This window comes from Tauraco erythrolophus, chromosome 17 (genome assembly GCF_009769465.1).
Source record: "Tauraco erythrolophus isolate bTauEry1 chromosome 17, bTauEry1.pri, whole genome shotgun sequence".
Taxonomy (NCBI): domain Eukaryota; kingdom Metazoa; phylum Chordata; class Aves; order Musophagiformes; family Musophagidae; genus Tauraco; species Tauraco erythrolophus.
The window spans coordinates 13,738,754-13,765,549 of record NC_141481.1 but is presented as its reverse complement, the minus strand read 5'-3'; the positions used below and the strand labels follow the sequence as shown (position 1 = coordinate 13,765,549).

At 56.2% G+C, this 26,796-nt stretch overlaps 1 protein-coding gene across 1 annotated transcript in view; it reads left to right on the top strand.

The window, feature by feature from the left end:
* The window catches only part of HS3ST6 (heparan sulfate-glucosamine 3-sulfotransferase 6), a 35,725-nt gene extending 14,419 nt beyond the window's left edge, over positions 1–21,306 (top strand). The window contains exon 2 of the mRNA XM_086622197.1: positions 20,688–21,306. Coding sequence (XP_086478323.1) covers positions 20,688–21,306 — 619 coding nt within the window. The remainder of the gene's footprint in view (positions 1–20,687) is intronic.
* The last annotated feature ends 5,490 nt before the right edge of the window (positions 21,307–26,796 follow it).

The following is a 26,796-nucleotide window of genomic DNA, read 5'->3' as shown; positions in this document are numbered from 1 at the left end:
TTAGCAGCTGATTTGCTGCCCGAGTTTCCAAGAAGATCTGGGAGTGCCAAAATAAGATGGAAAATGCTGACTGTGCAATATTGCTGGCCAGAGCAGGAGAGGAGATGTTTGCACCATTGAGGAGTTGTGCTCTGCCGTGACCACCAGCCAGCTGCCCAGACGTGGGAGTTTGGGATTGGGCAGGAGTGGGGCTGGCTTTGCAAATGACCCCAAATCACACTTTTCTGAGGGTCCCTGGTAACTGGAGAAGCCACTTTGTGTTGACAATTCACCTCCTCTCCAGAAAAGCTCCTTTCTTTGGGAAGACACAAATAAAAGTCCTTTGCACGTTGTGGGGAAGTCAAGCTTTGGTTTCTTGTGGTCAAAAGTCAGATTTTCTTCAAAGCAGGAGTTTGCACTTTTTTTTAAACACAAAGAAAGCGACCATCTTCCAAGTGGAATCTTGACTTTGGTCAGTGTTGGTGTTTCAAAACTGGGGAGGTTTTGAGCAGAACCAGGACAGCCTTTTTTGGGGGGAAAAGCTGATCTTTTTGCTACTTCAGAACCTCATAACTGGCTGCAAAGTTTCTCTGTGGATGGTTGTAAAAATAGATATGGTTCTATTTTCTCTAAAATATTCGTTATTTTGCACCAGACAAATTGCATTCAGGGTTGTTGGGTGGTCTCTCCAGGGATGGATCCTGCTGACTCCTGCCCAGGTTCCATTGCCTTGGGAGCTGACCCCTCTTGGGTTTTGTGTGCTATGAGAAGAGCTGTTGGGCTTCTCTCTAAGGTGAGGACACTTCAGAAATCAAAAAATTCTGTTCTCTGAATGATCTTTATTTATTCAAAAAAAAAAAAAAACATCCTCAGAGGGAAAAGGAATGGTAGGAGCAGAAATTGCAGTTACGTTAAGTTGAAAATCCTAAATAATCCAAAAATAATGCAGGTTGCACTTTTTGAAGTTGCTTTCTTTCCTTGCACAATGGAAGGGAGGAAAAAAAAAAAGAACCTGTGTATATACCCTGTTTCGAGGAAATGGAATTGCAAATAAGAAAAAACAAATTTGTGTTACTTCTTCTTTTCCAAGCACAGCTCCATTCAGTGTTTTAAAAGTCAAGGGATTTAGAGATCTGGAGATAGCATCAGTGTTTTTTGGTAACAAGTACAAACTGTAGCGGATTTTAAGACTTCAGAAGCTGTTTCTGATTAGTATCTTTTCTTTTTGACAACTGTTTTTTTCTTCTTTTCAAAAAAAAAAAAAAAAGGAAAGGGCTTTTTGTAACATAGTTAGGCTAGAGATGGGGGAAAATCTGTTTGAAATATGCAGGGACCTGAAAGAAAATCTTGAGTGAATAATAAGTTTAACTGACCTTAAAATATCCCATTGCCATGAGGGATTTGAGAGTAATACTTCAAATGGATTTTTGATGAGGCTCTCCGGGCTGTGGGGAATTGAATATTTTACCCAACACGTTTTCTCATCTAAATCTTCACAATAACTAGGAAAAATTATTCTGAAATGCCTAAAGAAGTTTTTGTTTTGGTTTGTGTTTTTTACTTTAAACCTGCTGACGCGCAGGGAGAAAAATCCATTTTCTCTAAGATGACTTGTCAGAATTATTTTTTTTTTCCCCCAACATTAAAGGCCATCCAAAAGCAGAATTCAGCCTGGCCCTGGCGTGTCCCCACGTGCTGTGCTTGGCGTCCCCGGCAGGGGGGCAGCGGGTGTTCCCTGCCTGGCACCAGCCCCGGGCGCAGCAGGACCCCCAAATTCCAGGACAGACCATTCCTGTGGTCACTTCTCTCCGAAGTGGGAACAACCAGTGCTTTCTGGGCTACCTTCCGTCTTTCCACCTGTCCATCCATCCATCCTTATATCCAGTCTAAACCTCCCCTCTTTCAGTTTGAAGCCATCATCCCGTGTCCTGTCACTACACGCCCTTGTCCAAAACCCCTCTCCAGCTTTCCTGTAGCCCCTTTAGGTACTGGGAGGTGCTGGAAGGTCTCCCCGGAGCCTTCTCTTCTCCAGGCTGAACAGCCCCAAGAAAATTTGAGTTGTGGTGTCGAGGAGTGGAAGGGATGAGTTTAGCAAGCGGCGTGAGCCTGGATAAGCACAGCATCGCTGTCAGCACCCCAGACATCCCCTTGGCCTGTAGAGCACCCGAGTGGGCAGGGAGGGCACCGGGCAGGGAGGGCGCAGGCAGACGATGCTCAGTGCCATCCCGCCCCCCCGCCAGCGCCAATCTCCCTCCACCCTTTGCTTTATTTTGCTTTTCTTTTTCCCATTGCAGCTGTCCCTGGGTGCAGAGCCAGGACCAGGGGGGTTCAGCCCAGTTGGTGCCTTCTCTGCATCGCCAGCTGCGGAGATGAGGACCAGGATGCCAGAGGAAGACGTCCCGTGGGTGGGAGGGGGCTGTGATGGCACCCCCAGAGGTTGAGTCAGGGGGTGTGGGGGGCTCTGAGAAATGCTCCTGTCACCTTGTAACGTCCCACCCCATGTGAGTCTAGCAGCGAACAAGCCCCCAGTGTCCTCCCTGCTTTTCCAGAGCGGCTGGAGCTGCCAGGCATGCCAGCCGGGCGGCTGAACGTGCCGTGGGGGGAACGCCTCTTGGCCTCCCACCCCCTCGTGCGCTCCAAACGGCCCCGGATTTTTCCGCTGTTGCATTCAAAAAGGGGAAGAAAGAGAAAACTGTGGTCCTGCGGCCCCCGGGGGCTGGGGGCTTTGGAGCTTCCCCCACACCTCCCAGCGCCGTGCAGACCATGCCAGAGTCCTGCCCGCTCTCTGGCGGCATGGCTGCTGGGAATGCCAGCTCCCCGGGTCCCTGCTAAGTGGGTGATCCTGCCGGAGCTGGGGGATCGTCGCCTCGTCCCTGGCTGGTGTAACGTTGGGCTCCAGCATCTGGCCTCCGTGCTGCTCTGGGAGCCGGTCCCGGTTGTGGAGATGGCTGCGGAGGGTCCCGGTCCTTGATGTCACCAGTTAAAGGATGTCACCAGTCCTTTAAACACAGCCCGGTTACGTGCCCTGGTGTGGGCTCAGCCCCCCGGGTCCTGCAGAGCCCCAGCGTGCCACCCGAACCTCCGCTGCGATCCCCAGCCCTCGCCTCGTGCTGGGTCACCGGGAGCAGCTGCCAGGGCTGTGGGGATCGATCTGTCCGTCTGGCTGCGTGTTCCCATCCATCATCCCTCCACCCATCCATCATCACCCGGGTACCAAAGTGTCTGGTGAAGGATGCTAATGCGGTGATGCTGTAGGAGATGAAGAATAGGTTCAAGCTCCTGGCTGGTGGAATTACTGCTTTCCTTCTCACCCAGGTACACCCAACCGTTCCTAGTGCTGTGTGAGTGGGTTGGTGAATGTCCATGTGGTCCCATGCTGGGCTCTGGGATAGCGAGGAGCCCATGGGAACACGGTTCTTGCTTTTTAATGACTCTGGGGTACCAGGTGGTGTGGTTGGCCCACGTATCGCAGCCGGGTCTGACTCCCTTTGCACCAGGGGAGTTTTGTGCTGCAGCAGTTGGCCTGCAGGTCGGTGCCAGAGGTGGCTGTGGTGGCCACCAGCCTGTCTGCTGCTGGTGCTGCAGGAGAAAAACGAGCTGAGTTAAAAAAATGAGCTGGGTTAAAAAAATGAGTTGGGTTCTTGCCTCTCCTGGGAGTTACTGTTCATTCCTGGCTGCAGCCCAGGGGGGCAAGCGTCAGTCCAGGCAGCCCTGGTCTGTGCCACTGCAGCCTGGCACCTTCAGCTCCACATTGGTCTTGGATGCCACCTTGGATGTGGGAACCTGTCCCCTAAAACAGGCTGTGGGCTGGCAGATGAGGTGTGCTGGGAGCCCGCTGAGCCTGCGTCCATGTGCCTGCACCCTCCGACCCTGTGCCTCCGGTGACAGAACGTGCCCATCCCGCGGTGCCGCTGCCACCAAAGCCAGGCACCATGCAAGTCTCTCGTGGTGCCTCGCTCCGTCCCTGCTCTGCCAGGCTGCTCTGGCACACATGGAGACATTTTACTGCTGATAAAGTTAGGGGCAAAACCTACAGGCTGTGAGTAAATAGCTGAGGGCAGGGAGGGGGGAGGCACAGGACACCCCGTTAGTGCCCGTGCCCCTCCAGTCCTGTCCTGGAGAGATGCCCTCCGAGGAGGGGCTGCCTCTGGAGCACAGCCACGTTATTAGACACCAGAGAATCCCCACAGGCAGCCTCAGTATGAGCCCACCCACGTTACAAGACATGAGAGAGCTCCACATCTGCGGGGCTGCCTCGGCTTCTTGTCCGAAATCGACGCCCGGGGACGATGAGCGGCAGTGGCGCTTGGGGACCGGTGGCTTTTGGCGGAGCGGCGGCCGGAGCTGCCCGAGGCTCCAGTGGGATGTGGCTTGAGGGCAGACAGGCGTTTCCTCCTGCCCCACCTTGGTGGTCTCAGCAGAGACGTGGTGGTCTTGGGCTCCCAAGGAGCTGCTGCTCTTGTAAGAGCGAGGCAGGGTCCCGGCTGGCTTTACAGGGGCAGCCCGTGGAGCCCGGAGCATCGCTACGGAGTGAGCCAGAGCTGGTGCTTGTTTGGTCCTGCCACCTCGCCAACACCAGCATGATGGCACGCGCTTCCCGGCAGGTCTGGGAGAGCAGCTCTGCTGTCTTTGATGCCCAACCCTGATCTGGACCACGCTTGCTGCTGGAGGCGTTGCGCTGTTTGCTGGAGCCAGGAGAGGGTCTGAAGGTCTGGGTGCCCCTCGTTCTGCTGCCAGCCAGGGCTGGGCAGTGCCAGGGGGTCTGGCTGCGAGCTGTGGAGATGGCAGCGTACTGGCACAGCTGGCACAGCTCTCATTGAGCACCGCCTTGGCTGGTTGTTGACTTCCCAATCTTCAAGCACAGAAATGAAAATCAACATTATCGCTTCCTGGAAGCACGTAAAAGTTGATGACTGGGAACAGCCCAAATTAAATTAAGTACATATTATCGTCGCTGCCTCAGTGGAAAAGGTGGCACAACATTTCCTGCCCTCCTCCACAGGCTACGAGGGCTGAACAAGGAGCAGCTTTCTGCCTCTGCCAGCCTGCGCGCTTCAGCCTCTGCGCTCTGCTGGCCGCCAGCTTCTGGGGGCTTGAGTCTGTCTTGAGTATCTACGATGGCACGTAGTAACTTGGGAGCAAATTACGTGGCCTTTGAATTCCTCTTTGCAAAGCCCCGAGCTGGGGGTTTTGCAGAAATGCCCTTTCTTTGCTGCAGCTTCTCTGCCAGGTCAGGACTGTGACCCCGGGGGTGTCTGACCTGGCTGCTGTTACTAATCGATGCCCAAGACCTGGCAGAATCCGGCCCCTGGCTCCAGGGAGGACTGTCCTGCTGCGAGCACAAATTAATTTTAGTTGCGAGGAGCATATTTCTCCTTCCTCCGCAGCGCTGGCTGCCCAGACTCCCTGGCACTGATGGGCACCTGGGGAGCCTGAAGCCCGGCGAAGCTGGCGTGGACGGGGCCGCTGGGTTTTGGGCTGTGCCTTGCCCTGAGCCAGGGCAGCGGTTGGGTCCCAGCCGCCACTCGGCTGCAGCTCTTCGTGGAAATGTGCAAACTTCCTACTTTTGATCCTTGTCCTCCATCGAATCCAGCTGGAATCGGCCGGTGGGATCAGACGTGGCTGGGGGAAGATGGGCAGACAGACCGTGTGATTGCTTAAGCCACATTTCCTTAGGAAGCCAGGCTAAAAATAATCCAAATCCAGTCCTTTCCCACAAACAGCCCCAGTTGCCACAAACCCATGCTTTTCCAGTGAAGAAATGTTTTGTTAGAGAATTCCCAGTTGTTCCTGCTGGAGGGAGGAAGGGAGGGAAGGAGCACTGACACTGGGGCGAGAGATCCAAATGTGCCGGGCTGCGGATGGAGCCCCTCCATCCCCACCCGGGCACCTGGGGCTCATCCAGCACAGGCCATGGGGAGCTGGGTCCTGCCACCGGCTGGGCACAGGGCTGGAGAAACCCCCGGATCCTCTGAGCCTTCCCGATGTCTCCGCAGCCCCTTTCTCTAGAGCTGGAGAAACAGCTTTTTTTTTTATTTTTTTTTAAATTTTTTTGCAGCAAAGTGCGTAATCCACCCACGTCTCCCTCCTCGGTGGGGGATTTCCTTCGCCTGGGGACCAGCTGAACCGCGGTGCGAGGGGAAGGGGGGGTCGGGCTGCTGTCCCGCTGGGCTCCCAGCAGCATCCCCAGCATCCCAAAACCTTGCTGTCTGGGCTTGGCTGGATTTCTGAGGCTTCTCCCTTATCTGGGGAGGAAACAGTTATTAGCTCCCGTGTGATGGGCTCCGGATCGGGGAGGAAAATCCTGCACACGCATGGAAGTGGCCGAGCGGGTTGTCAGGGAGAAGAACCATTTGGCAGCCACTCCGGGGCTGCGAGTTGGGCATCAGGGCTCCTCTCCCAGTTTCCTTTGCCCAGCTCCTGCCAGTGTTTCGGCAGATGCCATGGGACGGGATGGCACGGAGCAGGTCGGGCTGTGCCCGTGGTGGTGGCTCACGTCACGCTCCGGGGCAAAGCTCAGCTCTGCTCTCCGCCAGGAAATGGGGCTTTTTCTGACAGCAAAAAAAAAAAAAAAAAAAAAAAGAGCCAAATTTGTTTCCCATCTTCCCCGAGGCTGTATTACAAATTTGACACAGATGGGGAATCTTGAATCTTTTTAGTTTCTGTGGAAAACTGGATGGATTTTCCATCCCAACAAGAGCAGCATGACAGCATTCGGCCCGAGACAAACACCAAACAAAGTGTGTTCCTGGTTTTTTGGCGTTGGTGGAGGCGGGAGGGCAGCAGGACGGGCTCCTCCAGCCTGGAGCTGGCAGGAGCTGCAGCACACGTAGCCTGTGCTTCGCAGGGAGCCCGGAGCTGCTCTGCAGGGACACCGGCCAGGGCAGAGACAGAGACCCTTCCAAGGGGGTTTTAAGTTGAAGTTTCCCCCTGTTGACCCCCCAAAGCCACGGAGGGAGGGTGCAAACTGCAGCGGGGCTGCACAAGCCGGGGGGACGCAGTGCTCTGGGCTGATGGACGCTGGCACAACCTCTGCTCCGGGGAAGGGGAGGCAAGGGGATGGTTTGCTCTTACCCGGCGACTTTTGGGCACCCTCTGGCCTTTGCTCTCCAGCCAAAGGGCAAAACCTCTCTTCTTTTTGGATGTGGTTATGGCTCCCTCGCCCTGCTTGGCTGGGGAAGGCAATGAGGAGGAGGAGGAGGAGGGCTGGGCAGCCCTGGCTCCAGCTGTCTCAAGGGGTTGGGGGTAACCGTTGCCTTCGGATGGGTTGACCTGGGGGTAACCTGCTGCTCTGCAGAGCTGCTGCCTGCTCCGGGCCATCGGGCAGCATGCAGGCAGTGTGCAGCCGTGCCTCCTGCCAGGGCCGGGCAGGCAGCAGCCCGGCGATCGCCCACTTGAGCTGTCGAAGGCATTACAGCGGTGCTGGCGAGACGGCAACGGCCGCATCCTGCCCGCGGCTGGGGACCGGGGTCTGCCATCGCAGCACTGCTGCCTCAGCACATTTCCACCCCTCCTGCCCGCACGCAGCTGCGGCGTCGCTGCCAGCCCTCTCCTGCCCCACACCTGCAGCAGCTCCCGGGGACATCTGCTCCCTGCCCCCAGCCCTCAGCACCCCCGTGGAGGGTCCCCATGCCAGCCAAGAGCTGATGCTGCAGATGATGCTGCTCATCTGCCGCCTCTTGAACCCGGCCCAGGCACCCGCGGAGGTTTGTCTAAACTCAGGTAATTGCACCAATATGGTGCTTTTCCTCCCTCGGGCCAAACCCTACAGCTCACGCATGGCTTTGGGCTCTTTGTCAAAGGTGCTGCTCGCTCCGAGCGGAGCTGGGCTGGTCCAGCACCACGCAGCGAGGGCAGGGTTGGCACTGCTGGCTCCTGTCCCCACTCCCATCCCCTCTCGCTGTGGGCAGCCCTGGGCACCATCCTGCTCAGCCCCCGGTGCTGGTGGCTGCTGCTGGCGATGGGTGTCCGGCAGTGGAGGGGTTTGATGCTGCGGGGCGGGGGGTCCCTGTGTAAGGGCAGCACGGGGGGATGCTCCCGGCAGCGGGCAGGGATGGAGGGTCCGGGGAGCCGGGGCAGAGCGAGGCACCAGCTCGGTTCTCCTTCGGAGGAGCGGGGTGTCCCGTTCGCAGGGGGTCGAGGCTCACAGTCACCGGTGATTTCGGCGAGCGTTAGGTTCCCAAATACCTCTGCAGATCCGGCCGAGAGAGCTTCAAACTGGCACTGGAATCTGTGCTGCTGGATCCCCACGGCTTCGTTGCCGACCTCGGACCTGGCTCCAGTTCATGAGCGATTTGTGTTTTCTTAGGTAGGAATGAGGCACTTCTGGATGCGTTTCAGAGCGACTCGTGGTTAGTTTGGAGCTGAGGCTTCGCGCAGGACCCGGAGCTTGTTCAGCAGGAGAGAGCCGGGCTGGGAAAGCATTTTTGCAGAAGATTCCACAAAATGCAGTCGGGGAACGTGCCACGTGCTGAATTGACGCACAGTGATGGGAGAGGTGTGACTCTGAGGGCAGAGGTTGGGCTCTCGCCTTCTCAGAGCATCTTTGATTTCTAAGTCATCACGTCCAACTGGTGCAATTTTAAACTGGCTGTGGAAGGCGCTGTGGGCAGAATTACATCAAAATTGCTTTTGTTGAATTTGCTTGGTTCAAAATAGGGACTGTGGTCCTGGGTCACCTTCTCCCAAAGCCACCCTGAGAGGAGCTGCGAGAGGACCCTCAGCTCTCCCCCTGGGCTCAGACCCCCTTGTGGCATCCAATTATTATTACTCAGCTGGCTTGAATTGATTGGAACTGAATGTATTAACTGAATGTAATTAATTAATTAACTAAGGTTTAGACCCTGCCTACAAAAGGTGGGCCATTTCCTCCTGGCTGTGGAAGATGCAATGGCATCCTTGGAGCTGCAGCCCAGGCTGGTGAGCAACATCCCCTCTCTCCAGCCCTGGCTGGGTCTGTGTGCACTACGGTGTTGGGGCAGAGGAGCTGCTATGGGCACCCCAGGGAGGGAGTTTTTGCTCATCCCTTCTGCTGGCAGCTTTTTCCCCTGGCTGTCCAGTTTGGAGCCTGGGCCAGCTCTCATTTCCACCCAACCCACCTCATTCACGAAGGAGACTTCGTACCTGGTGTGGTGTTTGGGTACGTCTAGTGGGTTTATCTGTGTTGGATTGTGGGGGTTTACAGCCAGTTTGTTACTCTAAAATGTATTAATTGCTTTCTAATGAGCATCTGACCTTTGGTATGCCAGCAGGACCCGGTGGCCCTGGCACATGGCTTCTGATCCCAGCTCTGGTCCAGCGAAAGTACAAAGTTCCCATTTTTGTCCTTTTAAAAGAAGAGGAAGGGTTAAAAAGACTTGAAAATGTTGGTGTGAGTTATGTGAAAAGTCGTGGGGCTGGGGGGGATCTCTTCTCTGCCCTAAAAGCTGGTGGGGTGTCCCTTCCTTACCCCCTGAGCCTGGCAGGATGGGGGATGGAGAAGAGCACGGCAAAGGGCTCTCTCCTCCGTGGAGCATGAGCCAGAGGGGGACAGCCACCCTGGCCGGTGGTGGCCCTGGCACGGCCATCTGGAGAGCCCAGCAGCCCCTTCCTCATCGCTCTGCGAGGGTCTGGGCCGGGACTGGGCGAGGTGGCGGGGGCCAGCCCCATCCTGAGATCAAATAAACACAAATACACTGAAATTATTCATGGCTCTGGGGACTTGTCTCGCTGCCTCGTCAGCATCTGCTAATCAAATCAAAGCAGCTGCCAGCTCGCCGGCCGGCGGGAAGGTCTCACTCTGGCAGACATGTGTGGGTCCCTCCTTTCTTCCTCCCTCGCACGGGCTCCCGCTGCTCCTACACCTGCAGTGGGACTGGGAGCGGGGTGTCCGGGCTGGGGCTCCTACCAGCTCCCGGGGGTGCCCCTCACCTGCACCCTGGGATTGAGGCAGGGAGGGATCCCAGGGACCCATCACTGCGGAGGGCACCTGCCACCCGCACTGCACCCTAGCTAATTAGTCTGAACTAATTAGTTAAGAGCTTGTGGCTCAGGCTGGCATTGCTGGTGGGCTGGGACCGCCTGCAGCCACTGTCCCCCGGGACGTGGCACTGCGTGGCAGCGAGGGGATGGATGCACTTGAAATATTGGAGGATTTTGCCTCAAATTCGTGGCTTCTCAGCGTGCCGGGTGCTGGCGTGCGGCAGCCCGATGCCCTGCAGGCAACTGCCAAATTACAGATAACTTTTTTTTTTTATGTCCCCTCCCAAAAGCAGCAGACGCTGCTGTGCCATGCGTGGGGTTAAGCCGTGGGAGAGAAAACCACCGTCTGCCCGTGGGCTCGGAGATGCTCGGAGCGGGGAAAACGCGCTCGTGCGTCACGGAGGATGCCCGGGGAAACCCCTGCGCCCACGGAGCTGCGCGGTGAGCACGGCTGCGGTGCTCAGGGCACGGTGGGGATATGGCTTTTCCAACCCTGGAGCATCCAGACAGGATCTGGCCATCGTTGGGCTGCGTGGGGTGAGGTGGAGTGGTGGAGCAGTCGTAGGGATGGGTGTTGCACCGCTCAACGCAGTGACCTGAGAGACCTTGATGTCCTTGTGCTTCTCATTTGTCTCTTGGGAACTGCTTTTTAACTAGAGTTGCTTTCCCTTTGCCTGCTCGAGCTTTGGGAAGTGGAAGAATTCCCATTCCTGCCGGCCATGTAACTTTAAACCTGAAAAAAACGAGATGTTTGTGGGCTTTTTATGTCCTTCCTGTGCTCTCCTCGGTCTGGGTAGGAAACGGGGAACGATCAGCCCGTTGCTGCAAGAGGATAATTTAATGAAAACCAATATGTGTATTTTTTATTTGTAGTTGAAAACAAAGACCTGAGACATACTTATAGTGATCTCAGGGAATTTTTTTCTCTTTTTTTTCAACAGCAATAAATTTTGCATCTGAACAACCCACCAGAACCGTGCAGGCAGCACGGAGCGCTCGGACTGGTGACAACTGGTCTGTAAAAATAGCTGCCCATTAGAAGCATTTAAATATATGTTAATTGTGTTATGCCCATTTGAGCATCATGTGCCTCCTCAGCCCAGCGTTGCAGTTGCCTGTTAGCGGGGTGCTCGCCCAGAGCAGCGGACGGGGGTCCCTTCCCCTCCCCAGCGATGCGGTGCAGCTTTAAGAGCGAATTTTTCCTTATTTATTGCAGCGCCCAAGGATCCCAGTTACCAGAGGTATAAAATTTGTCACCGGTGCCTGTGCTCTGGTTGCAGAGGAGCATAATTTGTGTTTCCCTGTGCTCAGACAGCAAGTCAGGTCGTAAAACACAAGATGCACGGCGAGGGGAGAGCGTATTTAAAAGGCTGATTCTGCTGAAAGGTGTAATAATCTGCCGGATTACTTTCCCGGGGTAGCTGCAGGAAAATTTACTGCCTTGGAAAGAGATTATCAGCAGCAGCCGCTGCCAGCAGATTCCTTCCTTTTCTTTTCTAAGAGGAAGGAAGCTTTTCATTGAATTCCTGCTGCTCACGCCTGCGAGCAATGCTCCCCCCCCGCCCCCCCTCGCCGCAGCCAAAGCCCCACCTCGGGTCTCACAATTTAGAATGGAAAAAAAATAATCCAGATGATGCCAAATTTTATCCTTATCTCCCCTCGGTGTGAGAGGGAAATTCAAGCCTCTGCGATTTGAATCGTGCTGGTGGGAGCTTACACGCGACCAGCACCTTCCCTGCTCGGAGCCTGGAGGTGCTGAGCTGGCCGAGGGGGGTCGGATCCTGCTGCGGGGGCTGCATCTTGCTCCGGAGACATAAACGGGAGGAGGCACAAACCCTCCCCAGCCCAGGGCTCCGGGAGCATCTTGCCAAGCCCTGGCTGCGGGAACGGGCTTTGCAAGGATGGCACTGGGGCCACCTGTGCCACGAGCCCAGCAGAGACCCCGACCCCCCGAGCGGGGACAAAACCCGAGCGTCTGCGTCCCCCCCGTGCCGGGCAGAGCTGAGCTGGTCCCCAGCAGGAGCCCAAGCAGCTTCCCAGGCTGGAGCTCAGGGCCACTTGTGCAACGAGTCTGCAAGTCCTTCTGCAGTGCCCCAGCCATGCGCTGGAGCGACCGGCCCGGGGCTCGGCGGGGGCGCGCGGGGGGGTTGGTTTTGTTTGATTTCATTCCCCTGGAAGGGCGGAGGGCGGTCGGGGGCCGGGGCAGCTAACCCCTTTAATTGTGTGCAATGAAGGCTGACAGTGCCGAGGCGCAGCCTTTAAAAGGGGTACTGAACCTTTAATTCCTGAATAAATCATCTCCAGTCTGTTGCTCCTTCATCTGCAAGCTGTCTGCGCGCGGGTACGCGGGCACTGCTGGGAAGGGTCATTTGGAGATCAGAGCCCTCGATTGACCCGGGTCACAGGCAAGACACCTGCCACAGGCTGTCCCCGTGCCCCCGGGGAGTCCGAGGGACACGGGCAACGCGGAGAGGATTTCTAATTGCTGCCGTGCGGACGGCGTTTCATTCCGGAGGGATGGAGAGGGCTGCGTGTGCCCGCTGCAGCCCTGCCCGCGCCTCCGCCAGCCCCAGCCCAGCATCCCGCCGAGGCTGGGCACGTGGCAGCCCACGCTTTCCACAGGGTTTTGGGGGATTCGTGCAGCTATTCTGTTTCTCGCCTGTTTTAACCCAAGCACTGTGGTCAGCTGCTTTTTCACTTCATGGTTGTTGGAAATACATCTTTGCTTGTTGCAAGGGAAATATTGCTCCTGGTGTTGCTTCAGGTCCCCCTCCTGCAGCCGAGGGCTGCGGCGGCACCGTCCTGCTGTCGCTCTGACTCTGCCTGAGCTCTGGAGCTACCAGATATCCCCGTGGACGGTGGGGTGCCAGGCGAGGAGGGGTCCCAGGGCACCCGTGGCTTTGTGCCTCGGCCGGGGGGCATCACCTTCAGCGAGAGCACGGGGGGGACCTGAGCGGTGCGGGCTGTGACAGGTCCCTGCAGACGCCAACGGGGAGTTTGGCTGCTCTGCATTTTTGGGGGGACTCCATGTACCCTACTGGAGAAGGGCATCTCTGAATCCCGTGGATGCTGATGGAGGCTGAGCAGCCTCTTCCTCCAGCGCTGTCTCTCCCGAGCGAGGAAGGAGCTGTGCCCTTATTAACTCTGGTTTCTGCTCTTCGTAATCGTATGCCGTTATGTGCATTTACTGGGAGCCCTTTGGCCTCAACGACCCCGCTGGAATAACCATGCAAAGAAAAAAAAACCTTCGGGGCCTCGAGCTGCCCATAATTGCAACCCCCAGCCATAAACACCAGCACGACCACGATGCAAATGCCAGGCGGCGGAGGGGAGGGGAGCGGAGCTGGGTCTGGGGGGGCACCGGAGCTGGTGTGGGGGGCTGCAGCCACCCCGCGGTGTTGGGGTGGGGGGAGAATGGCCTTTTTCTTGCCTTCCTGCAGGGCTGGGGGCTTGGGGTGCACAGAGGTTTGGCTAGAGGGACAAAGCAGCCATGGTTTCCCCAACGGCCCCAGTTCTTATCAGGTTTAATAACTGGGTGTCGGGTGACTTGCCAAAGCAGCCACTCCATTAGAAATGCTAATGGGCTTCTCCCCTTTCCGTGCTCCGAATCCCTGGATCTTGATGCTAAATAGGTTGGAAAACCAAATGCAAAACTCCCAGGCTCCTGGCCCTTCCTGGAGCCCCCCAACAGACCCCACTGCTGCTTCTCTCCAGCTCCGCAGCCCGTGCCCTTCATGGGACGAAGCAGCCGGGGAGGGACCCCCTTGGGAAGGGTCTGTGGAGGCTTGGACCCCACGAGGAGCAGCCCTGGCCAGGGGCACCACCCAGCCCCTTGCATCTCCCTTCTCCCCTGAGCCTCTCCCGCAGCCTGGCCTGGCGGAACCCCAGCCCAGGGACCCCATCCCCCGGGGGCTGCGGGTGGGAGAGCTCTGGGGTGCTCTGCGTTGGCCAGAGCCCCTCCAGTCGGGATCCTGGGCTGGGGTCCTGGGCCATGGGCCCGGCACGAGGCTGCTCAGGGGGCAGGAGGAGATGCTCAGAGATGCTCAGGGATGCTCCAGCTGGGAGCGAGACCAGGCAAACCCCCGCGATGTTTCATGTAGCAAACCGTAATTAGGAGCAAAGGGCAGAGGGGTGCGAAGGAGCATTAATAAATTATCTTCCTTGTTGTTAATTGACGTGTCTCAGAGTCAGCGATCGTTGAGCCGAGGGCTTGGCTCCCCTTCCAGGCGCATCACAGCCTTGTTACTGCCATCATTAGCGTATTCAGGTTTCCTTGCTTAAAGCCAATTAGCTCCTGGCCAGGCCTGATTGGGAAGCCGTGGCCTCATTTGCACATTTTTGAATCGGTGAAAGAATCAAAAATAATGGAGGCAGGGCTGGGATGGAGAGTGCCCGGGGGGCTCTGCCTGCTGGGGAGGTGCTGGCAGGACCTGCTGCCTCCTCCGAAGGGGCAGCAGGGAAGGAGAGGGGGGAGATCACAGTAATTAGGAATAAAAAGGAACATGGCCTAATTTGCTCCCGAGCGGCTTGCCGGGGCGAGTTCAGCCTCCCCTGCCTCGCGCTGAGGTTCAACAGATGCCCTGGTGCTTCCTCCAGGAAGAGGAGGTGATGGGGGATATTGGGGTGGGGGGAGAGCACGGCTGCCTGCGCGTGCCCCCCACCCTGCTTTAGGGAATGGGGGGGTCTCCTTGGCAGAGCCAGGAGCAGGGACACAAGGCTGGGTCTGTCCCTCCCGACACCCTATCCCCCTCGCTGCTTTTCTCTTGCCCAGCAAAGGTGCTGCTATTTTAGCTGCCTTGAAGCAAGAGGTCGGTATCTTCAAGTCTACGGAAACTGGTTCCAGTTTAACAACTTCATAGCTGCTGTGGGGCCACAAAGGCAGCCTTGTCCCGCGGGTGAGATAAGCCCGTTGGGGCGATTCATATGCAGATCCGGGTGGTACCGGGTGTCTGCTTGGGAGAGGATAAATCTGTCCCAAGCCTTGTCCCCCCTCTCCTGGTTCCAAACTGTTTTACATTTACACAAAAGAGGTTCTGTCCCGCATTGAGCCCCGTCCGGGGCAGCCTCTCACCCTGCTTTTGAGAGAGGGGGTCCCCTGGAACTTCGACTGGACGCCTCTGGGTGCCCCCTGCCCAGAGAGGGGTGGCTCAGGGTGGGCGAGCGGAGCCGCCCTCGGTGCCAAGCTCAGGCTATCCGGGCCGGTTTTGTCCCCCACGTCATCCCATCGCCCATCTCATCGCCTTGAAAGAGTCACTTTGGCCTCGCAGAAAGCTCTCAACCGTGTCCCCTCCGGCAGAAATCCCTTTGCCTTTCACTTGCTTTTGTCGGGGGCTTTTTTTTGTCAGCACTCCAGTTTTTTAATAATAATGGAGAGGGACTTTCCCCCCCCCCCCCCCCCCCCCCCCGCACACCTTTTCACTTCCACTTTTGGTGATAGCACAGAACCTGCAAGCCCTGATCTGATGGCACCCATCACCTGTGCCTGTGGTTTATCCAGGGTTTCAGAGCCTCCATACATGCTCCCAGCACAGGATACTACCTGGGGTTTTCAGGTTTTCACCCCAAAACCACCATGTGAGCTCAGTACTGGGAGGACTTCTTCGTCTGCAACAAAATCATCCCGGAGTCGAGGAATCATGAACCAATTAACCCTGGAAAGTTATGTCGGTCCAGGTTTTTGAAGTCTGCCTTGATTACCTGCCTGCTCTGGCTGTTAATCTGTCTTTAATGCAGCTTTCTGCATTTTTATCAGGGCTGTAAGTTATTGCACCTTGCTCCCTCAACAGAGGAGGTAATTAATCTAAACGAAGGCCCTCCGGGAGCACAGCCGTAATCTGCAATTTCCCATTGACTGTAATAGAGGGAACGTTCTGGAGAGGCCCAGCAGCCCTTGGAAATGCACTTTTTCGGAGAGCAATTAGGGGATGTTGCAGATATGAGCTTGTCGGTGTCGGCTCAGCCCACGGTGACCGATAACTCGTCCCGTGCCGGGTGCGAGGCGGGACGGCAGCGATCACACAGCCTCCGAGCAACCGGGTACCCAGCTTGGAGGGCAAGAGGAGGATGAGGATGGGTCACTGGAGTGGGTGGAAAGGAAAACGTGGCGAAATGATGAGTGAAACGGCTTCTGGGAGGCTCTGAAGTAGACGGTGGCATTTTTCTATCCTGCTCCATGATTTTGCTGTTTTCCTTAAGTGTTAACAGCTTCAGATGTTGGACATTTCTACATGGGAAATCCCATTTCTGATGCTTCTCAAATGCCAGTTGTTTTATTATCTAATTTATCAGCTTAGTAGAAGGGTAAAAGAGTTTTATTTCTCCTCCTGGGCACATGGTCTCCTTTGGAAATACCAATTCCATCTGAGGCTGCTGAGGTTCTCCCTTTTAGCAGTGTCTCCTATTTGTAAGTGATGCATAGCATTCCCGAGGCGTTTTCTTAAGGTCCATAAGAATTAACTGTAAATTTAATTAAAGTTTCCAATGCTTCCGTTAAAGCGGAGCATAACTGAAGCCCTGTCTGCTCTTTGCCAGTTTAAGCCAGACCTGGAGGGAGACAGGGGTTATCAATAATTAACTGGGGTAATTTAGGGGAAAGTATTAGGGAGTTAATGAAAATGTGAAATAGCATAATTATCTTGCAAGTAGTTGAGAGCGATAGAGCTGCTGAGGAAGAGGAGGTTGTTGCACGATTAACTGCTGGGAGGCTGCCGTTGCCGATGCGGTCCCAGGATGCTGTTGGGACCCAGCTCCTCCGCCAGCACCCTGACCCCTGTGGCCGCTGGCTCTGCCCTAACCAAGTGCAGGATCGAGGGTTTAGAGCCCACGGTGGGTCGTGCACCTTTTGTTCCCATCGGAAACAAAGCTGTAGGTGCGTTGGAGCCTGTCCCAGGGTCCATGTAAGCGCTGGCTTGCAGAGCTTATGGCTCTGATGGACCAGCCTGGGGGGTTTGTGTGGGACATCGCTGCCCCACTGCTGTTCCTGCTGCAGGGGGACTGAGTATGGGGCTGTGCTGGGTTGTGGGGAAGGTGTCTGCACCCTATCTCAGCCCACGGGTGCTCCGGCGGCACCTGTGCAAGCAGAGTTGGGAATCCCTGCCCCAATGTGGGCTTTTATTAAAAATTCTATTTTAATTAAGCCTAGGATGGTGCAGTTGGCTTTAATTAAAGTTGGTGCCGTTCTTGTGTGCTGAGAAGCTCTTGGTCAGCAGGATGAGTGCGGGGAAGGTGCTGGTACTGCTGGGTGTGGGGTCCCCAGACCCCTTAGGGACAGCCTCAGCACCGTGGGGCTCAGCCTGGCCCTCGCTGTCCCTCTGCAGAAAGGAAGAGGAGAGGGTAAATGGCTTTAATTAGAACATTTTAGCAAAACCTTTGCTGGGGCATCCGGACTCACGTCGTTCTTCGTGGCCGCGCTGTAGGGGCAGTGCATGGGTCTCCTCTCCACTTTACGTCCCTGGGAATGCCACGATGGTTTGCAGCGATCCCAAACCGCCGTGTTTTACAAAAGCTGAGCACAACTGTGAATTCCTGAGCTCGGGACACGTCGCTGCCAGTTTGTGGAGCACAGGCTGAGAAAAGCAGGATTTCGGTTTAACGTGGGCTCCCCGGATCACGTCATTAATAATAAACATTTTATTGCCCGTGGAGGAGAGGGACTGATTTAGGTCTTTAGCCCGTGCTTTCGCTCAGAGAGGGTTTGGGGTGTGTGAGCAGATGAGGAAGGAGCCGGTTTGCTGCGCAGGAATCCCAGTGGCATCCGTGGAAGTGCCACAGAGCAGCAGAAATGCCTCAAGTTGCTCGGAGAAGCTGCGTGAAGCCACCTGGCAAACCCGACAGTGGGTTTCTGGACGTATTAAAGTTAAACGTACTTGGCCAGCGTGGCTCGGGGCGGGGGGGAGAAAGATGCTGAAAAGGTTGGGGAAACCGCCCGTGGATGCCCCGGGATTCAGGTACCTCCAAAGGGCACCCGCCTGCCTGGGCACCGCTGGTGCCAAATGGAGGTCCAGGCTGCCGGGTGGTGACGCCGGGGACGAGAATTGGCTCTGAAAATGCTGGCACTGTCCAGAAAAAAAATAGAAAAGGTGGGGGGAGGAAAGCCACAAGTGGCTTTTGCCTCTTGTGTGGGGGGAGGGAGTTGTGCAGGGCCCAGCATTGCTCGCAAATGCTTTTAATAAAGTGTTCTTTCCTACGTCCAGGGGAAAAAAAAGCAAAAAAAAAAAACCAAAAAACCCAAACCTCAAGCCTTTTCCCATTACATAAGGAACAGATGCTGCTGGGCAGAGCCCTGGCTTTCCTGCAGCACAGCCCTGGCTGCTATGGGGACCCTGCTCCCCTGCTGGGCACAACCCTCCAGTGCCACCGCTTTGAGCAGTGGGATGGGGATCCCTGAAACACCCCGTCTTGTCCCAAAGTGCTGCTGCCAAGAGCCAGCCCTGCTGCAGGACCCAGCTGCAGCCTGGTGGGAAGCTCCATCCTCATCCTCTGGCTCTGCCAGCGTTCCCGCAGGGCTGCCCGGGCCAGGCTCCCTGGGCAGGGCTCTCTGTGCCAGGCGTCTGAGCTCTCCCTGCCCTTGCTGGGTCGCCTTGGCCCCAGACAGGCAATGTTAAAAAACCTGCCCCTGCCTGGCCGAGGAAGCAGAGGCATAGGAGACAGGCCCGGGAAGCTCCTCTCCTTTCCAGCGAGCCCCAGGGGACACAGGGTGCAGCAGCCCCAGGGATTTTAAAATTTGTTTTAAAACACCTCGAGTTTTTAACCCACAATTCTTCCACGTTGAAGCAAAATGGAAAATCCTTGTGGGAAACAGTCTGTCCGGTTCCAACTCTTGTCTTTTGGTTAAGTGAAACATCTTGGTTAAGACTTGGGTTTTTTTGCTTTGTTTTACCCCTTGTCACAGTTAATGTTCGAGTATCTGTACTTTTTCCAAGAGATTGCCTGATCCCTGGAGCTCGTCCTGGGATGCCTCTGGGTGTGGAGCCGCTCGGGCTGGATCCCCATGTGTTTGCTGACCCAGACAAGTGATTTTGTGTCAGGATGGTGGCTGTTTGTTGGCTGGGTGAACGTTGGCATCTACACGGCAGCTCCTACACAAGCCCTGTCATCACTTGGTGCCTCAGTTTCCCGTTGTAAACCAGCATTTGCCTGTTGGGTTAAGTGCTTTGCCATCTGCAAAGAAAAATCCTAGGTGGGAGGAAAGGACATGCTCATTCTGCGTATGTGCATTTCTGTGTGCACAGACGCGGAGGTTTTATTTCAGAAGAACTATTGAAGTGGTTTGGTCATTTCCCAAAGTCTTAAGCAAACCTCTGAAAGCCTCGTGTCCCCTCCCTGCAGGAAAGCAGCCTCCTGCTTGGCACAGACCCGGCCGGGTGGGCAGCAGGGCTGAGCCCTGGCACCGGAGCAGGATGCTGCTGTGCTCTGAGCAGGATGAATTCCCAGCCCAGAGCTTTCAGCAAGAGACTCCTCTGTTTTACATGGCTGGGGACGGGGACCGTGCATGTACCCCGAGCACAACGGAGGGAATGGGGACCGTGGTTTGTGCCAGCACGGAGGGCAGGAAGCCATTTCCTTCCCAGATGAGCCCCAGGAAGGGCGCGCTCTGTCTCTGCGTCCATGCGGGGTCCGTCGGTGGGTGCTGTGGGAGTGAGCTGGTGGGATGCGGCTGGGACGCAGCAAGAGCTGCGGGTCCCCTGGCACATCTGCACTGTCAGCTTGGGCTGGCATTGCGTGTCGGGGGGCTGTGCCCGCAGGGACCCCACAGCTGCCTCCTGGCTGGCCCCACGGTCTCAGCTCGGGGGGCTCTGCCATTGGGGAAACCAATCCCCTCTTCACCAGGACAGAGGGGACGTTGGGGGCTCTGGGGGATGCGGGGGGCTCTGGGGCAGGTGCCTGTGCTGGTGGCAGGGGGGAGCGGTTCTGCAGCCCCTGGCTCTCCTCTGCCCATGGGGTGACATGCCTGGGTAATTTCTCCGGCAATTAATGCCTCATTAAAGCACACAAGGGAACAATCAGGGCAGTGAATTTTACACAGCACAATGGCTGAGCCCCAGAGGCTTTCTGCCTTTTTTTTTAAAAAAAAAAAGGAAACAGTATTTTTTTGGCCTTAGCTGCTGGGTTGGCTGAAGGCAGAGCTGGAGCCTTGGTGGGCATCTGCATCCCCAGCCACCCCCTGGGTTTACCCCCCTGGGTGCACACCCTCGTGATGAGATTTTCCTCTTCCCCCTTTTTACAACCCTTTGCGGCACTTGGCACATCCAGGATGCGTAACCGGTCTGGAGGCTGGGATGGAAACCAGCCCTGGCTCAAAACATGTGTGTCGAGATGTTGGTCACCACTGCCCAAACTCCCTTGGGTGGAGGAGAAGGGATCAGGATGGGTTTCCAGGGCTGGGAGGGGGTCGTGGGGGACCTCCGAGGGGGACTGACAACCTGCAAGTGCTCTCTGGATGGTGCTGCCAGTGGGGCAGAGCAACAGGGAGTCCCTTCCCGGGGACAGACCCTGGGGGGAACGAAGGGGAGGCTGAGACGAGGTGAGGGGCAGGGGACTCCTAGGAAGGCTTTGAAGGTGAGGAGGTGACTGGTGGGATGTGACAAGGCAGAGTCCCTGGCTGGCAGGAGGAGAAAGGCGGTAGTGGTTGGGGAGCCCCTGGGCATTTCTGGCCGGGGTTTGGGACTTGGCTCCCACTCATCCCAGTTGTGCCATCAGGTCAGAGTGGCCGTGCCTCGAGCCCTGACCGTGTCCCTGTTTCTCCCCAGGAGCCTGATGCCACGGACGCTGGAGGGGCAGATCACGATGGAGAAGACCCCCAGCTACTTCGTCACCAAGGAGGCTCCGCGACGCATCTACAACATGTCTCGGGACACGAAGCTGATCGTGGTGGTGCGCAACCCCGTCACCCGCGCCATCTCGGACTACACGCAGACGCTCTCCAAAAACCCCGCCATCCCCAGCTTCCAGGCCCTGGCCTTCAAAAACGTCAGCACGGGACTGATCGACACGAGCTGGAGCGCGGTGAGGATCGGGATCTACGCCAAGCACCTGGACAACTGGCTGCAGTACTTCCCCCTCTCCAAATTCCTCTTCGTCAGCGGGGAGAGGCTCGTCAGCGACCCGGCCGGGGAGATGGGCCGTGTCCAGGACTTTCTGGGTCTCAAGAGGGTGGTGACGGACAAACATTTCTATTTTAATGAGACCAAGGGCTTTCCGTGCCTGAAGAAGCCGGAGGGCAGCAGCAAGCCCCGCTGCCTGGGAAAATCCAAGGGACGGCCGCACCCCAAAATCGACGTGCAGGTGGTCCAGCGCCTGCGGGAGTTTTACAGACCCTTCAACATGAAGTTTTATCAGATGACAGGGCAGGACTTCGGGTGGGACTGAGCCGTCCGTGGGGCACACTACTGCACCAGGACCCACCTGCCCGGCGGCGCGCAGAGCCAGGACCGCGGTCCAGGGATGCTCGTGGCTGCCGTGGTCCAGGGATGCTCGTGGCCACCCCACCAGCAACCTCCTCACTTTGTTCTAATTTATATCAGACGTTTTCTGGCGAGAAACGGACCTTTCTGGAGTAGAGAGAAATATTTAAGAAATAAACCCACAGATGACCCCTCTCCCCTCCCTGACCAGATTAAATATTCTTCCATATAAATCTTGCTAATCTATATTAACCGTGACCGTGCTGGGTGGGTGGGTGGGTGCGTGTGCGTACGTGGGGACGACGGCTCTGCCACCCACAACAAAAGCTTTGGAAGCCACTTGGCCCCTGGGATGTGCAGCCAGTGGGGTTTTGCTAAATCAAATTCGGGCGCTGAGCACGGGCACCGACTGCCGTCGGGTGGTGGGTGAGGCCGGCCGAGCAGCAGACCCCGGGCACGGGGTACGTTTTGCCGACAGAAAATAGTCTGCGGGAATTTCCTAGTGAAGAAAAACAATTAACAGCAGTAGTTTTTGAGTAAATGCCAGGTCCGGGGTTGGGGAGAGGGAGTCGGGTATCACATACCTTCTTATGTTCTTTGAGTAACCCAGATGATAAAGCGGGGCGTTTCTAACCCTGAGGATGAAAATCCCCCCCCCCCGAATTCACCCAAGCAGAGCAGGGAAAAGCCCCAAACTCTGACCTTTCCGTTCAATAATCCCAATAGATTCCCAAATCTACAGCCATAGAGGACCAGCATGGGAGGCTGCAGAAATTAGTTTGATCTGAATTAACTAGTTTTCCCTTAATTAGAGATGGGGGGAAACATTTAATTAACCTCTAATATCTTATTAGTGACTTGTATTTGTCTCTTTAATGAGCTAATGATGTGTTTTCCAGTGCCCTCAGGCCCCGCATTGTTTGCAAATATGCTTTGGCTGTGATTTCTTCCATGGTGCAGCATCCCAAGGCTGATCATCCTGCCAGGATCATAGAATCACAGAATGGTTTGGATTGGAAGGGACCTCAAAGATTATCCAGTTCCAACCCCCCTGCCATGGGCAGGGACACCTTCCACTACACCAGGTTGCCCAAAGCCCCATCCAACCTGGCCTTGAACACTTCCAGGGATGGGGCAGCCACAGCTTCTCTGGGCAACCTGTTCCAGTGCCTCCCCACCCTCAGATGGAAGAATTTCTTCTTCCTTATATCCAATCTAAATCTCCCCTCTTTCAGTTTAAAGCCATTGCCCCTTGTCCTGTCACTACACGCCCTTGTCCAAAGCCCCTCTCCAGCTTTCCTGTAGCCCCTTTAGGCACTGGAAGGCTGCAATAAGATCACCCCAGAGCCTTCTCTTCTCCAGGCTGAACAACCCCAACTCTCCCAGCCTGTCTCCATAGCAGAGGTGCTCCAGCCCTCGGGATCATCTCCGTGGCCTCCTCTGGACCCGCTCCAGCAGCTCCATGTCCTTCTTGTGTTGGGGACTCTTGTGTTGGGGATCCTGCCTCCCCTCCTCACTCCTGCTATCTGGGGTGATGGAGGCGGCAGGTGCCACTTCTCCTGGGACGCACACCGGGCACTGGCCCCTTTCCTCCCACCTCCAACGCAGTTTTACACCGGCACGTTGCGCTTTACCCCGCACAGCTCTCCCCGCTCCCGTATCCCATCCGCTGGCATCTCCTTTGCACCCCTTCGAGGTGGCGTATATTTTCTGTATCGTTGCTCCGGGCCATAGCTGAGGTTCAGCGCGTTTGCCCCGTTCGCTCTGGTCGCTGTCGGGACAAGTGACGTCAGCGGGGACGGGCTGAACGTGACGTCAGAGTTGAACACAAACAGGTGCCTGTTTCTGCACGGGGAGCGGGACGTCGTGGTGCGGGTCCGTGCTTGTTGGAGCGGTGCTGGGGACAGATGCAGATGCCCCCAGTGCGGTGCCAGAGCCCGGGGGCTTTACCGCCGGTGTTAAGGCATTTTGGGATATCGTACAGACGGGATATTGTAAAAGAACAGTAAGAAGAGATGAAATCCGGACTGGTTTCCTGCTGGTTACGATCCCAGAGCCCTCCGAGCGCTTTGGCCGCTGCCGGGTGGGACTCGGCGCCCCGTGCCCAGTGCGGGGTCCCGCGGCCGCGTCCCCCCGGCCCCACCGACGCCCCGGGACTGGGTGTCGGAGCCGCTGGAGCCCCTTGTCAGCCTCGCTGGCAGCTCCGCATGATGGTCTGCGCTCTGCTTGTTTAGGTTTTGTTTCCAGCCACGACATTCGACCAAATTATTCTCCGCAAAGGGCTTTAAAGTTTCCCAAGTGGCTGTGAAAGCCTGGAAACGCTGATAGTGATCCTATTTCTCAGCTGAGTGACTGCATTCAGCCCCCGCCGTATTGATATGCAAAACGTTGAGGGTCCTGGCTCTAAAGATGGTTTCTGTCTGCCCTGTGAAAGGGAGCCATACTTTTTTAAAGCCCGGGCCATTCTAAAGCCGCACAATACCATATAGACTATGCCATTTAAAGCATCTGAAGCGACCCAAAATGTATTGAAAGCTCGCTTTGCAGACTCATTAAGACTACTCAATAGGTTCTGGCAAATACCGTGCCAGGGCTGACCGCACGGATTAAGACTTTTGAAGTGTTACACAAACCCTCTGCTTAAACTAATTGCTGCCCCGCGGCTCACGAGGTCAAGTATTTGTATTCATTGCCTCGAGAGGAGCCACTTCTGGGTCTGTCCAGGTGAAGTCTGCACTTCATTAGATCAAGACAATAAAAGCGGCTTTGGGTAGGAAGGGGGAAGGTGCCCGGGATGAAATCTCCAACCTCTTGCTCCGAGCAGAAGCCCAGGCTTGTGTCCACCGCGGTGGCAGTTTGGGTCATTTCTGATGCTTTCAGAGCGATGCGCTTCCAGACGAAGCTGCTCGGTGCAGGACAGCAGCCGGGCTGGTGGCTCTGCCAGCATCTGTGCTGTGTTGCTTCCTGGTCACCTGCAGCACATGGGCCGCAGTGCCCACGTCCCACTTGTGCTGTCCCGTGGTGTGGGCTCACCCAGGGTCACGGGGGTTTCTGCCAGAGAAGTGAGTTGGCATGCAAGGGGCGGGCTGGGGCATCAGGGTGGGCATCACTTGAGCAGCAATTGCTTCAAACGCAGCGTGCTCACTGAGCGGTTCTCCACTGCAGTGTTTCATTCCCCAGGGTTCCCCGCACCAGCAGGACAGGGGTCCCATCACATGCTAGTGCAACATGTGTTTCTCCTGTCTATCCAGAGGAGAAACTGCCTTTGTCGTCATTGCTTCACCCCCCAATTAAAAAAGGAGATTTAAGAAAAATCAGCAGCTGATTTTCTGAAGGTGTCAGGTCACACCTCAGCAGAGGCTCTTGTGGCATGTCCCCAAGAGCCGAGGACTACTGAAGAAAATTCCCCTCTTTATTGTAGGAGCTTTGGTGGAGCTTGTCTGGGAGCCCTTTGGGAGCTCAAACCCCCTTTGCAGTATCTTTTGTGATCATCGGTATCAGCCCGGGGACCCCTGCTGGGCTTAGGCAGGGGACGGGGGGTCTCACCCAGCGGGACCCCGCGATGCTGCCCGGGAAGCGGCACTACCGGGGACCACTGGGGCGGGGGCTCTGCCCGCCCACCCCAGCGCACTGCGGTCCCTGTGCAGTGCCGGGGCTCAGAAATCAGTCAGAAACGCTCCCAGAAAATTCCTGCAGAGGCTCCGGGCCAGGCGTCGCCGCTGTATCATTCTGCACAAGACCTCTGGAAATAAAGTTCTCAAGAGCTGATGCTGAGCCGTGTCGATGTCTTCTGCGTTTCTGCTACTGTGCTCCGCCGGGAGGGCTGGGGAGGGGACGCGGTGCCATGAGGCCACTGTCATGACTTTCTCCCTTAGTGTTTCTAAGTGAGATCCGGGGGAGTTTGGGCAGTGGTGTGGCCATGGCTGCTTGCTCAGAGGATGAGGGGCAAGATCCCCCTGCCCCGTGCTGCAGAAATGCCTTTGGGGCACCAGGTTAAATGAGGGAAGTGCCAGAGCAAGAGGGCGATGGAGATCCAGCTTTGCTGCCAAGTGTGAAATGAAGTTTTCATCCCTGTCTCAGTTAACCAAAGTTTCCATTTCTAACCCATTTTTGGTTTGGAAATCCAGCTATCCAAAGCCTTGTGTGTCCTGTGCCCTGGGCCTCCGTCTCTGTCCCAACTGCTGCATAAGCCGAGAAGAGTAAGGTTATAAGAGTCTTCCAAAATCTTTATTTACTCCTTTTTCTTTTATACTGAATTTAGGAGATTAGAAGGGAAAGAACAAAAATAGAAGGGAAAAAAAAAAGCTCCAAAAGGAAGAAATTAAAACTTCCCTGCCTTTGTGAAGGTCTGGAGATGGCAGGAGAGCAGCAGGGCTGATTTGCAATGACACATTTCATCTCCATGTGCCCTGGGAAAGTTTTACAACCTGGAAGAGGGAAAGCCATGCTTCTCCCTGCGAATGCCCCATCCATCCCTGTTCCCTGCCTGCAGCCACACCGGTCCCACATCAAAATCCCCAGGTGGGGCTCGTGCTGCTGGGGCTGTGGGGCACCTGTGGGCTATAAATGTGGGGAGGGTGGAGGGGCTGGGTCTCCTGTGCAGGACCTGCCTTGGCTGTGGAGGGTGCAGAGGGCTGTTCCAGCTTGGGGAGCAGGATCTGGCTGGTAAGGGGGGATGCTGCTGCTGGGGAGGTGGGTCAGCCTTCATGCTCCTTGTAGGGGCTGCAGGGACAGTGTGGTTGCACCCAGCAGTGCTCAGGCAACATCTGTGGGTGCTGGTGCATCTCAAGTTTTCCAGTGTTTGTGTTTGGGGTCTCCAAGAAAAGCTTTGTCTGTCCCGTGGCATGCTCCTGCATCTCTCTGGGTGTTGGAGTGCTCGCCTGAGGGCTGCTGGTGCTTCTTTGGTGCACATTGGGGGCCCAGTGGCTCGGTGAGAGAGGGACACAAACAGGGCTGGGCTGTCCCTGCAGGACACAGCCGTGCTTCCTGGTGAAATGAGCTGCAGCACAGACAGCATTGCCTGCAAACCTCTGCTTTGTCCTGTGCTGGAGGATGTCTGGGGCTGTGATGCTTCTTGCTGCAGGGTGTGTTGTGGTGGCCTCCCCTCCTGGCTGGCACAGAGCAGAGCTCCAGGGAGGAAAATGTGTGTTCCCCTGCTGTGTCCTGCCTTCCCGTGAAGCCCCCCGGCACTGCACATGGCCCTTGAGCACTATCCAGAGTTGCCAACTCCACTGGCTTCTGCTCTGGTTTCGATCTTGATATAATCTCAATACACAGAATAAACTCATGCCATGTTCCCCAACAGACAAGAAAATGCCCATGCTGAGGGAGAGGCTGCTGTAATTGCAACCAGGTGCCCAGTGGTGGCTTCCAAGTCATGGGGAGTGTGAGCTGGGTCCCACATGTGGGCGCAAATAAGGACCATCAGGTGTAGGCAGCTCTGGGGCACGCAAAG